Source organism: Abramis brama, assembly GCF_963993115.1.
Source record: "Abramis brama genome assembly, chromosome: 20".
Lineage (NCBI taxonomy): Eukaryota > Metazoa > Chordata > Actinopteri > Cypriniformes > Leuciscidae > Abramis > Abramis brama.
The window spans coordinates 10,182,965-10,200,514 of record NC_139982.1 but is presented as its reverse complement, the minus strand read 5'-3'; the positions used below and the strand labels follow the sequence as shown (position 1 = coordinate 10,200,514).

The 17,550-nt window shown below is 37.9% G+C and overlaps 2 protein-coding genes across 2 annotated transcripts; both read right to left on the bottom strand.

Annotated features, from left to right (window-relative positions):
* Positions 1-1,024: 1,024 nt before the first annotated feature.
* Positions 1,025-2,424, bottom strand: LOC311070674 (histone H2B). Its single transcript, XM_084094681.1, has one exon. It carries the CDS (start codon positions 2,410-2,412, stop codon positions 2,038-2,040), a length of 375 nt encoding a protein of 124 aa, XP_083950807.1. The 5' UTR covers positions 2,413-2,424; the 3' UTR covers positions 1,025-2,037.
* Positions 2,425-3,483: 1,059 nt separating this feature from the next.
* Positions 3,484-8,995, bottom strand: LOC311070988 (histone H4-like; the record flags this gene model as incomplete). Its single annotated transcript, XM_084095205.1, has 2 exons — positions 3,484-3,655; positions 8,823-8,995. The coding sequence occupies 2 exons, from the start codon at positions 8,993-8,995 to the stop codon at positions 3,484-3,486; spliced, it is 345 nt and encodes a 114-aa protein (XP_083951331.1).
* Positions 8,996-17,550: the final 8,555 nt, after the last annotated feature.

The window sequence follows — 17,550 nt, the reverse complement described above, 5'->3', positions numbered from 1 at the left end:
AAACACTTTGCAGTTTGAATGATGTCCTGTATGAACAAAATGACGTAGTATGTTTTTATGTGTCCACTGTTCAATCGCGCCGCGCCACATTCACACACACATCCACCCCCCCCCCCCCACCCCACCCCCCCACACACACACATACACACACACACACACACACACACATTCTAGCATTGCAATCTTGACATCCCTAAATATGCGTGCGACAAAAAAGTCTAAGAATGCCTTCATGTGTCTTTCACTTATAACGTATACCCATGTCTTAAAGGGTTAGTTCACCCAAAAATGAAAATTCTGTCAGTAATTACTCACCCTCATGTTGTTCCAACCGCGTAAGACCTTCGTTCATCTTCGGAACACAAATTAAGATATTTTTGATTAAATCTGAGAGCTGGATCACTTCTCCATTGGCTGCTAGGTGGCCGAAACTTGCTGGCCCAGAAAAGTTATTAAAGAGATCGTTAATATAGTCCAAGTGACTACAGTGGCTCAATCTTAAGTATATCAAGCGACGAGAATACTTTTTGTGCGCAAAAACAAACAAAAATAACGACTTTATTCCACTATTCATTTCCTTCTCTCTGGACCTCTAGTTGGTTCACGTAGTGTTTTTGCGCTGAAAATGTGTGTAAACAATCGAGAAAAACTGTAATAGTAAATCCTACGGTGGCCAAGAGAGCTCAACGTGCTGCAACTGAAGAAAACACATGCAAAAAAAAAAAAAAAAAACACCAACAAATTAAGAAAACATCTTCATAAGTTTTACAACACACATGTGCTCCAAATACTCACAACACAACCAAATAAAGAAACGCGCTGCAAATAACAGACCACAACGAAAATATTTCCAGCGAAACCAAATAAGTGACGAACCCGGCTGGGACGTGCTTACAGCTCAAATGTCTACTTTATTTTTATTTCATTTTGCAAAACATACAGAGATTACATTTTTATGACATACAACTTGTATACAATATACAAAATGTATTAACTATGTTCAATGTCATCAGAATACAAACGAGAAAAGAACAATGAGCTGAAAACTAAAATAAATAAATAAAAAAGATAGAGAATATTAATGTACATCAGTTGCACTGTACACATTTTTTCATGTTATGTTTAAATTTTCATAAAGAAAAGTTTCATAAGAAATTTTAGGTAATGTAGGGTCCAAAGTTTTAAAGTTGAGACACACACACACATATATAACGCATATTTTAAAAGCTTTTTTGTAAAAAAAAACAAAAAAAAAAAAAACATATATATACACATGGAACATCCCAGGTGAAAATAATAAGGAAATTACATTGTCTTTCGTTGCGCCCTTCATCAAGTGCGATCCAAACGGCTACATGGTGCACTAGTGCTCTGCTCACTCCAAAGTCCCACTTCAAGGGCTCTGCCGTCTGCCCTTCGAAGGGAGTAGGGCATAGGGATGCTCACGAGCAATAAAGCACGTCCCAGCCGGGTTTGTCACTTATTTTGTTTCCCTGGAAAAATTTCCGTTGTGGTCCGTGTTATTTGCAGCGCGTTTCTGTATTTGGTTGTGTTATTTGGAGCACACGTGTGTTGTGAAACTGATGAAGATGCTTTCTTAATTTGCACGTGTTTTCTTCAGTTGAGCTGGAAATATAGTTTTTAAAATGTAACTTTTATCTGCACACAGCTGAATAAATTAAAACTATAAAAGTGTATGACTTGAGTTTTAAATACTAAAAAAAAATAAAGGTACAAAACACTGCCTTATTTCTTCTTTAAAAAGTGGCAGCACATCACGGTAATTTTGTCTGTACTTAAGCAAATCCATCTCATTTTAAACTAACAGACTGAAAGAGATGGATTAGATTTATGAAATGTGCTCAGCCTAAATCTCCTCAAAAAAACTTAACAGTATTGCTAGTGTTTATATTTGCAGATTCATCAATTTCCAGAGTTAAAAGCTGTAAATAAAAAGAAAAAAACACAAAAGCGCTTTATCTGAGAAGATGGGTGGCTCTTAAAAGAGCCTTTGGGGTAGTTGAAGTCAGGCACGCCTCACTTCGAGCTGGTGTATTTGGTGACGGCCTTTGTGCCCTCGGACACGGCGTGTTTGGCCAGCTCTCCGGGCAGCAGCAGACGCACGGCGGTCTGGATCTCTCTAGAGGTGATGGTGGAGCGCTTGTTGTAGTGCGCGAGGCGAGACGACTCACCGGCGATGCGCTCGAAGATGTCGTTGACGAAAGAGTTCATGATGCCCATCGCCTTGGAGGAGATGCCGGTGTCAGGATGAACCTGCTTCAGGACTTTGTAGACATAGATAGCATAGCTCTCCTTCCTGGACTTTCTGCGCTTCTTTCCTCCTTTACCGGCGGTCTTGGTGACGGCCTTCTTTGAGCCCTTCTTGGGCGCGGACTTTGCTGGTTCAGGCATGATGATACGAGATCAGAAAATTGACAAAGTAATGTTTCCTTCAGCGTGATACAGAGGTAGTTATTCACTGCCCTATGCTAATTTCCAAAGAGATAGGGGAATCCTCTGATTGTCTGTTTTCATAGGCCAAACCCACAAACTCGTACTTCATTGGACAACTCAAAGCATCACGAGGGCCAATCACAGGCGGAAGAATAATAGTCCCGCCCACCACTTCCCAAGTTTCCTTTGTTTCGTTTCCCGCTCTTTTATTCAATATTTTTGAGAAAACAAGCGGTTCTAATATTGTGCATCATCGAGTTATTTTAAAACCCCTTATAAATCCATTGAGGGAGTTTGAAAAAAAGGTGTAGGCCTACTTATGAAACTATTGGTGAGATGTTTAACCCTTAAACAGGCAACGTGAACCACGTGTTACATTATAGTTGCCTTCAAAGGCAACTCATATATTTCAATTCAATATGGTGCACAGTTAAATATATATATATATATATATATATATGATATATAACATTTAATATATAACATTAAAAATCATATGATTGAACTAAATGTCTCATGGCCAATAAATAACTTCATGATTATTTCTTTTTGTTAAAAACTTTGTGAAAAAAGTTCTCGTTATAGAGCAGATACCAGAAATCTCTTCAGATTCTGAGACAAGTGATAAAAACCCACGGAGTTGTTTTCAAAACTTCCATGAGTTTTTTTTTATTTATTATTATTATTATTATAAAGTAATTAAAATCAAATTTGTAATTCAAAACCTGACACCACCCACTAGGTGAGAAACTCCTAAAATAATTTAAAGTACCATTTTTATGGTAACGCAAGGTCCGATTTCAAAACGGGTTTCAAATGCTGAATCTTCAATTTGTAAGCTTTCGAATGATATATAATTTGTAAACATTAACACTGTATTTAGTGGAGTTCATCCTGGATTCAGTTAACAAAACACGTTACATTTAATTCTATGGTTGCCGTGGTCAAAACATTGACTCTTTATGTGGCAGAGTGTGTGGCTCTTAAAAGAGCCGTTGGGTTTGTGTGGTTTCTCTTGGTTTCAGGCGTTTATCCGCCGAAGCCGTACAGGGTGCGTCCCTGTCTCTTCAGCGCGTACACAACATCCATGGCGGTGACGGTCTTTCTCTTGGCGTGCTCGGTGTAGGTGACGGCATCGCGGATCACGTTCTCCAGGAACACCTTCAACACTCTATGGCGCTCGCTTTGTGTCATTTCTTTCCTAACCAAGCTTAAAGACGTGTTAACGTGCGTGTGGAGAACGTCTACACGTCTGCACGTCTGCCCGTCTGCACGTCTGCCCGTCTTAACGTCTGCACGTCTGCACGTCTGAAGCAAAATGTGCCTTGGCTAATTTAAAAATAGCGCACGTACTTTTATGCAGCTACTTGTATGACGGATTAATAAATGACTAACTTACTAGCTGTATTTTTCTATGTACATTTCTGAAATACATTTTCTGTAAAGCTGTTTTGAAACAATATTGTGAAAAGCGCTAGGCTACAGCTAAATTTGAATTGAATAGACTTGTCTTATTTGAGACACTGTTCGAACAGTGTGGGCTAGAAGACTTGATCATTTAGCTATTAAAGCTATTATTAAATTAGATGAAGTAATTTTCAGCAGAGAAAATCACATTAATAGCTATTTAACATAGGCCTAGCTTTTAACATCCTCGAAGAATATTAAGAAAATACTATTTAGGTTTGGATACATAAAAAAACGAATCTCAACAGTAAAAAGCTTTGAATGTAGGCCTATTTTGCAATATCAATTATGCACGAGCATGTGGGAATATGAAATAGGCTATAGGCTACAATAATAATAATAATAAAGCTCTATAGTAGAGTGGATGCATTACTTAATTATATTCTTAAATTCTATGTTATAAAAAAATCGTTCTATGAACTTCTAGCAAGCTCATTTAAACCGAGTTGTAAATGCCGAAATGAACGGAGGCTAAATAAATATTAAACTACTAAATATCAAAATAAAATTGCCGGTAGATGGCGCCAAGGCCCTGTTCTATTGAGATTACTGGTTGATGTTCAACCTATTCTTTCAAAAATACAAATATATATTTTAACACCCACACAACTACTCCTTTTAGACAAATGTTCTGCTGTGGCGCTGTTTGGAACTGTATTTTTATTGACTTTTGTGTGAAATGCCAGTCATTAATATATTGTTTATTTACAGGCATTCTGGTTTTCTAAAAACTGCTCATTACAGAAACATTCAAACAAATATTTACAAATTTGTGTTTTACTTGGTATTTTTTTATATTCTTGGCATGTTGGCAATTCATTTTCATTATATATATATATATATATATATATATATATATATATATATATATATATTTCATTATATTTCTGTTACTCAGATGTGAAACATTATATGAATTTAAAGTGGCTGCGTTATAAATAGAAATATGGGTATAGCCTAATGTATGTGCTGTTGTTGGTTCCCATGACATGCTACATTTTAACATTTTAATGACAGTGTCTTGGCTATAAATTTTGCATTTCACTAATGAAGGGGAATGTAAAGCATTAAATCAACCAGGTCTCTGAAATAGCTCAGAGGTGCATGAAGCTTCATTTGACAAGCATATATAGACAGAGCACATCTCAGTGTCACACATTTAGATAATGGAAGAACAACACAGAAACAAACAGGGTCAACAGTCTGGAAGAAGAGGAGTAATGATGTGTGGTGGAAGAAGGGTACGGAGGCAAAACAGTGGAAGAGGTCAAGATTGTGGACATGTTTCTAATGAAATAAGGACACTATTGCAGACAATGTTATCAATCATGACCTTACAATGACTGAGGGTCAAAAGGTAAAGCCGAATGTTGAGAGAACAACAGTGTCTTCAATCATTCAAACGTTTGTACACAGAACAGGTGTGTAATCAGACATTATTTTCAGTACTGTAATACTGTAATACGTACTCCACTTGCATTTTACATACAGTAGGCTAATACAGTAAATATACTTTATAGAGAATGTAACACACAAACACACACACATAGTGTGTGTGTGTACCAGAGTTTCCGCTAGAAAACAAGTGACCGGCAGAGGTTTCGTTTTCCGGACATTTTGATGATATGCTGGTCAACTTAATTAGTAAAGTTGAGGAAAACTGGAGGCAGGCTATGTAACTTAAAAAATTACATAATCAGGCCGAATGCAACATGTTTATTAGCCTAACTTTCAAATAGACGAAAAAAAATAAAAATAAATTCTACTATGGTTCGTTTCTTCATTCGGATCTATTTGCGATCCATTCCATTCTAAACAAACAACGCAGTTGATATGCTTCGTCCTTGTTTCCAATAAATGCACGCATAATTATCAGCGAAACTTGATCAATGTTGCAGATATGTTTTGCTATGCATGCACAAACAAATGCCTTTCAACTTATGTGTGCAAAATTCAGAATAAAATGAATGTGCAGCAATTTGTACAAATAGAGAGTCTAGGTATACTATAAGTGTTGTAGCCATTAAGCTCATTTAGTTTAATATTTGTTAAAATATTTTAATGTTATTTTTTTATTTATGTTGATTATGAAAAGTGAACAGCACAAGTAAGATAGGATGCGCAATATCGAGAGACATGGAGCGGGTCAGACATGATTTTGACCACTTAATTAAGTTTTGTTTTGTAGAAAGACTTTTCTGAAGTGAATTTCGTTTTGTATAAATTGTATCTTAATTTTAATAATTTTTTTTATCAACCGATTGCCTGGAAATATAGCAGACGATATAGGCCTAATCATGCAGGCGCCCGCGCGGTCACTTGCATTGCTCGTGAACTGGAGCGCATCTCATCCTAATTTAACGAAACTCAGCATAGGCCTCACAGACATGAAATAAATCTTAAGAAAGCTTGAAATGTCTTTTTAACAATTTAAAACTAAAAGAAATATAGGCTACGCTCTGATTAATGTAATCCATGATGTGCATTTCTCTCTATAGGCGCGTTCACTATGGAGATGGATCGTCAACTTCATCTTTACAGCTGTTGTTGCTGTTAATAAACTAAAAATAATAGGCCTATAATTTTATTAAACAATAAATTAAATGAAATTGTAATTGTATTAAAAAAGTAACAAAAAAATCCTGTTTAATTTTTTTTTTTTTTTTTTTTTTTTTTTTTTTACCTATGCTAATTACGCATTAAATTCAGGTTGGCTACTGAGTCGCTGTCCTCAGTGCCCAGAAAAGCGCTGAAACGGAGATGAAGGGGAAACCGTTCTTATTTATTTGTTGGCTTATTTTAACTGGCCCATCCAGTTTTCTGGAGGCCCACCTAATCAAAATCCTGGCGCCGCTAGTGCTTCAGCGGTCTGATATCAAGAAATAACAGACCGCATTCCACATTGGAGTTCAACCAAGCCATGTAATAATGTTTAATAACTTTAAAACGGTAGAGCCTGTTCCTTTATAACATAGCCAAAGGTCGGTGTATTTTTGCTTTATACATTTTAGGCTTATTCTCAAATTCAGATTGTGTTAGGGGGCGGGATTATTAGGCAATTTTAATCGGACAATTTGACCGGAGAGATTTAATTTTGTCGGACATTTCAACGGAATTACAACGGAAACCCTTGTGTACATATGTATGTCATTGTGATATAAAGAATATAAATATAAATCGTAGCTATATAGTTTAAATCTGAAAATACTGAACACAAAATACTGAGCATATTGTATAACATGTACTTCATTAACTGCAAAATTGTTAAGTGAATGCTTTTTACTGTAATTTTTATTTATGTAACAAACTTTATTTCCCAGGATTTAAAGATTTAGTGTAGCATTTATGATTATTGTGTGTGCTTAAGAGCAGAGTAAAGGTATGGGTATTTCATGTGCTAGACAGGAATAGGACCAGCATGCAGACAATACCATAGAATAAAGCAGTCATACTCTGACTATTTAAGTCTATTATTCTGTTATTAAAAAATGCTACAAATGACATTACAAACTCTTCGTTTTGACATAAAAATCCATTTAAAAAAAATCATTCAGTCATACATTTTACTTAATATTTATCTTGTGGAATAACTTCCAAAGATGCATGCAGAACCCATACAAATCTGTAAGACATTTAAAGCACTGAAAATATTTTACAAAAGCAAATGTATACTATAGCGAACATTGCTCCTTTCAGAAATTGTTAATGCATTGAGCCCTTAATGTACAGGAATAAATGACCCAAGACTTACTGAAACTTCTTACAAGTATATCAAGGAGTGGACATGGCAAATGAGCAGATAAGTGTCCCTCTGCTGCCACCTACTGACTTTAGTGGTCATTTACTGTCCTTTTTGTTTTAAGTGTTTGTTTTTCCTGCAGGTGAAAACAAGATGCATTAAGCCTTTTACTTTATTTATCAGGGCTGTCAATTGTTTTGCCTGAGTTGGGTGATATATTTGTATGCTCTTAACATAGTAGCAAAAAAATTTGCAGTATGACTAGGTTACATTTAATAGAGTGCTAGGCTTTATAAAAACTGTAGTGTAGCTCTATTAAATAGTATATTTATGTTAAACTATTTTAAATTGAATGATTAATGACCTGTTCAGAATAAGTATAGCAGTAACCAGCAATCAGAAGTATGATAATCAATTTTAGTTTAAAATCCAATACGTTTTAAAGTGGTTTCAGATGGTTAATTAATATCCTACTAAATGCAGCATCTATGAATGAACTTGAGGCATGCAGACTGGCTGCTGCAGGGCTTTAACAAATCATAAACAAACAAATATATGACCCACTTTTTCTGAATTTTACTAGCCCATTTTATTTGTCTCTCATCGTATACATGACAATATACTTTTATCTATCATTGGGATACAAAATGCATACTTAACAGACATTCATCATTATATAAATAAATAAATCCAATGTAGCCCTAAGTAAACTGCCAAAATAAGATTATCTATAATGTCTATAACAGTAGCCTAAATGTAGCCTATGAGAAAATAAGGAAAATAAGGCGGGCAGACGTGCAGACGGGCAGACGTGCAGACGTTAAGACGTGCAGACGTACAGACGTACAGACGTTAAGACGTGCAGACGTGCAGACGTTAAGACGTGCAGACGGGCAGACGGGCAGACGTTCAGACGTGCAGACGGGCAGACGTTAAGACGGGCAGACGTGCAGACGTAATCCACACGTTAAATTCTAACGTGACGCCGCCGTCACGTCTGTAAAGATCAACAGCTACACGTTATTGACGTGTCTACGTGACGTGATATTTGCGTGTACGTCTCCATATAAAACAAATGGAGACGTACACGCACGTATACACGTGTGTTATCTGTCGTGCTTGTCAGTCTCGTCGCCGAACGGAACATTTCGAGCGCCATAACACTCCGCGGGTCTCCTCGTAGATCAGACCGGAGATGCGCTTGACGCCGCCGCGGCGAGCCAGACGACGAATGGCGGGTTTGGTGATTCCCTGGATGTTATCGCGCAAAACTTTACGGTGACGCTTAGCGCCTCCTTTCCCGAGTCCTTTACCGCCTTTGCCTCTTCCAGACATGTTTCACTCTGACTACTTTCCGTCGATCAATGAAAAACAACAAATAGATACTATGTGTGTTACAAGGAAGCCTTATATATTCGCTTACAGGACCTGACAGAAACCAGCGCCGCGTCAAATGACACACACCCCTCCCCCAAAATATAACCAGAGCACATGTGATTTAATCCCAACCCTGACCTTTGTTTCATATTAAAATTCAGGTTTCATAAAATGTATTTCACAAAGATCATAATAAACGCCAGTCACCAGCACATAAACGCCCTTTAAAGCGTAGTAGTCGCAGATTTCCATTATACAAGACACATTCATCAAAAACACAAGAGAAAACAAATGTTCAAGCACACAAGAAAATATAACAAAAAAAAAAAAAAACACATTCACAGAAAAATCCACAGTAATGGTGATAAACACGTAGCTATTCGCCACTGTACCCCACCGAAAGTCCCATGGTCAATAAATACCTGAAAATATTGAATTTAAATGCATCACATGGGGCTGCAAACACACTACTTAGGCGGTGGGCCGGACCTCGAAATTACGAATTTAATACTTACCTCACAGCTGTCTACGTTTTTTTTTGCTGAGGTCATGTAATAAAATCGTATAAGTACTATAGACATTGTTTCCAACTTTGTTGTATGCACATTTGACGCAAAATGTCCTTACAAACTCTTACTTTTTTAAACCGGTGTCGTGCCGAAAAGTGATGGTCCGCCGAAAATTGATTGCCGTCCGCGGGAGCGCGCGCGGCGTGTTACACCGGCAAAGAAGCAGGAGTACTAATCATAACGTTAGAAAACCTCCCGTTTCCTTGACAACCAATGTAAATAATGAACACAGATTCTACAGCGGAGGCATATAATCTTTGTCAGTGACCAGAAAGCTGGGCCATATAGTGAAACTGACGCATAGCTTGTCTAACGGCAGATGAAGTAAAACCGTAAATCTCTGTAAAGTCCTAATCATAAATACAGTGCATGTTCACAATAACGGTTTAAATAAATAAAATAATACATGTTTACCTCTGATATAAACATTTAGATTAAATATGCCATTCTCATTAATGGTGTTAAACACTTTAACTACATGAAATAATTACTGAGAAGTTACAACATTTTTATATTCAATAAATATAAATATTTGTTGTAGATGCAATGCTTTTGAACACTTCTCCTCTGGCATGCTGTGTTTTAATGTTTGAACTAATTGCTTATGATAATAGCAGATTGTCTGAGAAAATGGTTTCGTGCAAATAATGCACAACAAGGTCTATCTGTTTCCATTAAAAATAGAAATCAATTAAAAATACTATTTGGCCAGTGGAAAAGATTGAGAAAAAAATTCTCTGAAATGTATTTTACACTATTTGATTTATTCATTCAAAAACAAGGCAAGGATAGGCTACTAAATTATTTGTATTAATAAAATGAGAGCATATGAATAAAGCGGAGCGGTGTGACGCTTAAATATAAGTTAAAAAACTTAAACATACGTTTAATTTATTTAAGTTTAACCCCTTACTAGTCAGCCCCAATTTTGGCAAGTGATGCATACATGACATACCCAAAATAAAAAGGTAGCTGCTCAGAAGTAATTCTGAATTGACACAACCAATATATATTTAAAAATCCAACCCTTGAGAGTTTACAATTCAAGACTCAAAATTAACCAGACTGTTATTAATATTGAGATAAATAAGCTCAAACATAGAAACGAAAACAACAAATATTAAGAATATATTTATTAAATGTATAAAAATTTTATGTGAATTTAGGATTGCAACTTATAACCACAACTAAAACATGGGGATTTTTTAAAGACAATCATCCCGCACATCCTATTCTATAATAAAATCAGCTAATCGAATATTCGAAAATCGTGACTCATCCCTAATTAATATAGTGTTATTGTGTAAGTGGATGACATGACAAGCAGCAAAAGGCAGTGCAATTTGTGTGTAAGTGGGGTCAAATGTTCATAGCAAATTTCAAAATAAACCAATGTAGCAGCATCATAGTGTAAACTACCAGTGTATTTGTGCAAGAGTCAATCAGCTGCCCTTAGGCTATTGGAGGGTGGGGGTGGAAGGAAGAGGCTCTCTATGATTCCCCTATAGAAAGTTAAGAGGATGGATTTTTGGGAGATGAGCCTTCCTCAACTGTGGGAGGAAGTGCAGAGGTTTTTGGACTTTCTTGGCCAGGTTCAGTTGTTGGTGTCGATAGATCAAGATGGGTCATCTGTGATGTGGATACTAAGCAACTCCGTGATCTTGACCTGCTCCATCATGCTGCTGTTGATGTGATGATTGTCAACGATCACCTCTGTAGTCATTTAGGTGTGGAGAGATATGATGTTGTCCTGTACGTGTCTGTGTGTTAGATAAACAACTGAATTATATTCAGATAAATAAACACAGAAAGCGCACATTACTCATTTTAAATCACACTTTTCATCTTGACATTTGTATTAAGATGCTAACCATCTTAAACGAGCTTGCCAAGACTACTGCAGTTCTGACCACAAATAATTTTGTTAAATAACTCAAAAACAGCCATCTTTAACTAAAATATTTTTCCACCATACAGTATACCTGTTCTGTTATGTAGGTGAAGCCCAACCACTATCAATCGTGACAATCAACCATAATTGTCTTAAATAACTCCATGACTACCACTATAAAGTTGATTTGAAATCATTTCTTTGTTTTGGTTTGCACTCTTTTTAGCTGATAATTAGTCTAGCTTACTTGTAGCCTAGGTAGCTTGCTGTAACCAACCTGGACATACCGTTTACCGTTTACCCCGTGATTCTCCCTTAGTCAGACTTATTTCCTGCTGTCTTCCCGTTTAAATATTTTTCCCGTAATTATCCCGTATTTGAATACTCTTTGCTTAGTTCATTGTGTATGTACCGAATGATTATTTTGGATTAGCCTAAGCAACATACCGTTAGACCTAACGTCAGCTTTACTGCTCCACTACCCACATTCTTTCGTGGCTAACGTTACTGTTTTCATCAAAAAACCATTTTATAGCTTGCAGTCTTAAATACAACTTATATGAAAAGCATTAAGATATAGGGGTGTATAATCATTGCAAAACAAATCTTACCTTGACGTTGTCTTGCCGAGACACACCGGTCTCTCCAGGGTGGGTTGATTTGGCTTCAGACTGACGCGACGCCGGTTCAACGAATAACGTGATTGGCCAAATCAATTCAACAAGGTAACAACACGAGCGTTGATTGGATCTCACTCCGGCCAACGTTTGTGATCAGCTAGCGAAATTAAATCTATTTTTATACTTTAATGTGCAACAATTGGCGTTGGAAACAATCGGTAATCTTTTTGTGAATTATTCATACAGACAAATAAAAAAAATGAGCCAGACAGCTGCTGGGTAACTGTCAAATCAAAAACTAAACGAGATAGACGGACTTGGCCCACTGCCTAACTGTCGTTATGAACCTCTTTGTTAAAATGAAATAGTCATATAACTGGACATTCGAATTCACAATAAATGTGTTGTTTCAGTAAGAAGCAAAATATTGTAAGACACAAACAAACACAATACACTTTCCACAAAATATTGATTGAAGTGAACAGCACACAAAGGGAAACGATCCATTCTGTCCGGACGAGTTCCAATGCAGTCAGACTCGCGATCCATATATCCAAGTTTGACTCCAAGAAAGGCCCCATTTTCAAAATGGCGGCCGTCAGGTCCTTAAAATGACCATTACTCCTATACTGTTCTCATCTGACATGAAACAGCAAGCTAAACTCGTTCCTTCAAAAAGTTTTCCTCCAATGAACAGGCGATGTGTTGTACTTGGCAGGTAATTTTAATGAAGAAAAGGTAAAACTGAAATAGCAAACACATAACAAAATACAGGTAAGTATTTTCTGTATTACCATTAATTAATAAATAAAGTCTTTATTTCCCCTTTACAGGTTGCACCTTCAAAATGTCTTAATTAAGATACAGGTAGTGGTGGGCATATCGAGGCTTTGTGAAACAATGAAACAAATGTGCCATATTGTGTCGAGGCTTCGAAACAATCCGACACCCGTCTCAACGGTGACACCTAGTGGTCACTTGCAGGTGTTGATCTGAAACAACCTTGACAACGAGCCATTAAAAAAATTGTTGTTTTTTTATTATTGTATTTTTCTATATACTTGTAACCTGCTTGTAACCTGTAGGCTCCTCACTGTGCATAATGTTATTTTGGTCATGAAAAATGAACATTAATGAAAGAAATCAAGCCACAATGTCTCACTTTTTTATAGTTTTTTATTCAAAAATATTAATTTCTCTGCTGTGGAAGGACTTAGCCTACTTCTTTTTTTACAGATAATTTCTCCAGCCTTTGAAAAATCCTCTCACAAGGGACACTTGTTGCTGGCATGCAAAGATATTTTTTAGCAAGGACATACAAATAATTATATTTCAAACAATGCATACCTTGCTTAGATGGCCCAGCAGTGTAAGTAGCAGGCCTAGGTACAGGGGGAATGCTACCATCCTCTGCACCCTGCAAAATGGCAGGATGAGTGCTCCTCAAATGGCGCATCATGGATGATGTATTGTTGCAGTAGGCTAGCTGCCGATCACAATACATACATCTCACTTTATTTGGGGTTTCCAAATGGAAATGCTCCCACACCACAGATGTACGTCATCTCTTCTGTGGAGTCTCCATTTTTATTTATCTATCGATCTCGTAATCTATCTATGTATCTATATATGTATCTATCTATTAATCTATCTGTCTATATATATTTCTATCTATGCATCTATTAATGTGTCACTATATGTATACTCTGTCTGTCTCTAGCCTATCAGTCAATGTGTAAATTTAAATGTAAGCCTAAATATAACTAAACAAATCGCACTATAAATGTCACTATATCACCAAAAATCCGCTATCTCAAAATCAAACTCCTCTCACAAAAACCCACGAGGTCAAGATGCGTTGACTTCACTTTTATACAGATGTGCGACTGTGTGGTCTGTTCCCGACCCTGTCAATCAAACGCTGATCCGGCGGACCATGCCACCTGTCTAAACACTTGTGAAACACTCCAGGGCTGCGTTCCAGTCCACTTTTAGACACGCACTTGAGAAATTCCCTAAGCACTTCCCCTTGGGGGAATCCCTGCCGCCATTTTGAAGTGCGTTCCATTTCGTGAAGTGGACGAGGGAAGTTTATATGGACAGACCCTCGTTCCCTCGATTTTGACCGAGGGAGCGAGTCTACTTCATATGTACACTTCAGGCACCTATATGTCCCACAATGCAGTACGATTGTGACGTCCCCACAGATCTCATCTAATCACCACTACAACAAACAACTCTATGATATATTAATTCTTTTTTTTTTTTTAAACAACCCAAACACACCTATAAACATTTGGATTCTGCATTAAACAAATTCTTAAAGGGAAAAATAAATAAATACATAAATCAACTCCACAGCTGATTCCAAGTGATCAAGGGCTTAGGACGTTCCAGTTCAGCCCATTGCAGTTTCCGCCAGTAGTGGGCACTCGTGCAACGTAAGCAATGACGTACATCCGAGTGAACGAGACGGAGGGAAGTTAGCGAGTGAAGGGCATGACAATTGTGGACTGGAACGCAGCACAAGGCTTCATTTAGCCGTAGTCACGTGACATGGGTGTTTTGAATCATGCTTCGGATCAGTGTTTCGAAACATCTGCGCTTCTGGATCTCGAAAAGCTTCGGAACGTCAGTTTCGCGTCAGCCATCCCTAGATACAGGTAAGTAAACAAATAAATAAACTCAGCACAAAACAAATAATATATTGCTCCTAAATTGGGTCTTAAGTTATTAAATTAAATATACTCACTGACGATACCCCTTGACCGAACATAAGATGGATGGCTAGAGATGGCATTAACTACAACATGTGCTTCTTCACATTTGTGTCAGTTTGGTTTGAAATGTGCTGGGGACAGAGACGCATTCGGAAGTGCATGCGCACAGGTCATGTTTTGAAAGACGATGTCCTGTAGCTTACTAATGTAAATAAATAAAAATGTTTAATAAAAAAGCGTTGCTAACACAATTCAATTTAAATAGTACATTTGGTTTAATTTGTCATTTAATGAGGTCTAAATTATGTTGTTAGTGGTGAGAATTTTCATGTGAATAAATAAATAGATCCGACAATTTTAAGCGTGTATTTAAGTGGTCCAGTGGCAGAACTTTTGCCAAGCGTGTCAGAGGTTCTGGGTTCTTATCCGCACTCGTATAGTTTTTTTATTTTTATTTTCTCATCAAAACCAATTATGTTTATCAGTGGTTGTACATCAGGCAGGGACACGTTTGTGTGCATTTTGTTTTGTAATTTCACCGGAACGAATAGAGAGTCTCCACAACGGATTGAAGCGCGCGTCCTAGTGAAGACTGTGCGCGAGCCACAAGAGAACACAGTATCCGCGCCACTGATCACAGCGGCAACGAGCACTTTGATCACTTTATTTAAAAAACAACACATTTCAGCGCTAGATCGCCTCTTATTTAACAAACGAACGAAATGAATGCCTTGCTAGTTAACTGGAGATGTTTTATTTATTTGTATTGGTATATTAGTGCTGCGAGATTTTTCAAAAGTGGTGGGGACAATATCGACCTTAGCAAAAAGTGGTGGGGACATGTCCCACCCGCAAATTACGCCTATGCTTCTTCAACATGACCGCAACTGCAGCACAACAGGAAATTATCCCACCCACAAGAAATCCAAATTACAAAATAAAACACACACCTTCAAAATAAAGGCATTCTACATTAAACAGACTCTTGTAACTTACACCACAACTCCTTTGTATTCCTCCTAGACCAGGAATACTGGTGCCTGATACATGTTTGGGCCATGTAATATTCTAATTAGCATATTTGCATGATGGATAAGTGGTTACAAGTACAATTATATATTAAAGCAATTGGTTACAAGCATATTTATGCGAAAAAGAAGTACAATTTCCCTTAAGTAATTGCATATTTCTTCTTTCTCATATCATTTTGCCTAGTGTTGGTGGTTTCTGTGGTTCATAAACATTCTTTTGATTCCGATAAAGAATAAATTCATTAGAACATGTGTGGTACTGTAAAATTAGTCAAAACAGGGCTGCCACGTGAACGCATGTGCTGATTGTCTGAACCCGTATAGAATCACGCCAATTCATTGGCCGATGGCGCGGGCGCCTCCTCAGCGGGGCTACGTCACTCACTCTTATACAGTGAACTCACCATCTGCTCCTCAGATTTTCCACCGAAGAAGAAGCAGCTCCTTTGGCAGCAAGAGGAGCTTGGCAGCGAACGCAGCGTCTCATTCCCTATTCAGAGAACATGGGTTACGCGAGTAACCCGAGACATTCTCTATTACAGATTCACTCGACACTGCATAGCGATGACACAGTGGGAAAGATATACCACACACGCCAAGCTAAGCGCTACCAGATCTGGCCCAACAAGGAACTGTCCTATTTTTTTAATTTTTTTGCCAGACCAGACTCAACTAAGACCTAGGCGACCAGTTCATACAGAAAGAACCCGGGATCCAGGGACCGCATCAAAATCAAAGTTGTAAAACCTAATAAAAGTGTGCAGAGAGGACCAACCTGCCGCCACACAAACATCCTCTAAAGGAACTCCCTTGAAAAGAGCCTGGGAGGACACGATACTCCTATAGAGCGAGCTTTAACACCCAGAGGTGAAGGAAGCTTCTGCACCTCATAAGCCAGGGAAATTGCGTCTCTCACCCAGTGAGAGATCCTGTGCTTAGAGGCAGCGAGCCCTCGGCAGCCAGCCCCAAAGCATACGAACAACTGAGATGACATGCACCACAGCGATAGCCGCGACATAATCTCTCAAGGTGGTAGCAGCTGCTCCAGCCACAAATTTATCATGCAGGAATTCCAGCACCGAACCGACCGGGCAGCTGACTGGGTCCACTGCATGAGTCGAACACCAAGACTCAAAAACCTTCCACTTAGAGTAATACAGCCATCTAGTAGAAGGCACACAAGCGTTATCAATGGTCTCCCGAACATCAGCGGGAAGACCAGACGCCACTGTCGCTAGCGATTGCCTCTTATCGGCCACACCCACAGCCTCCATATCTCGGGTCGAGAATGCCAAATCCTGCCCTGGAGCTGAGAAAAATTTAAATGAGTGACCATTTTAGAGGGTTCACACACAGGCCTCTGTTCGGGCTAATTCAGAGTTGTTTATGATCAAAGTTATACAACTCCAATTTAAGTTACTTTTGGGTGCAGTAACTTTTACATTGACTGTCAAGTCTGTGTTTTAGCAAAAAAAGGGTATGTGTCTAAAAACACGTACTGAGTAGGAGTTACATGACATAGGCTAAATCGTTTACATCTCTGGTTCACCCCAAACAAAGATAAAACCTTACAGTAATCTCACAAAATCATGTATTCCATAAGTATGTAATCATGTCAGTGCAATTTAAACAAGTCCAATGGATTCATAGACCCAGAAAACATGGACTTAGACACCAAGATT

Coding starts and splice junctions, on each gene's coding strand:
- LOC311070674 (XM_084094681.1), bottom strand. CDS start 2,412: ATGCCTGAACCAGCAAAGTCCGCGCCCAAGAAGGGCTCAAAGAAGGCC.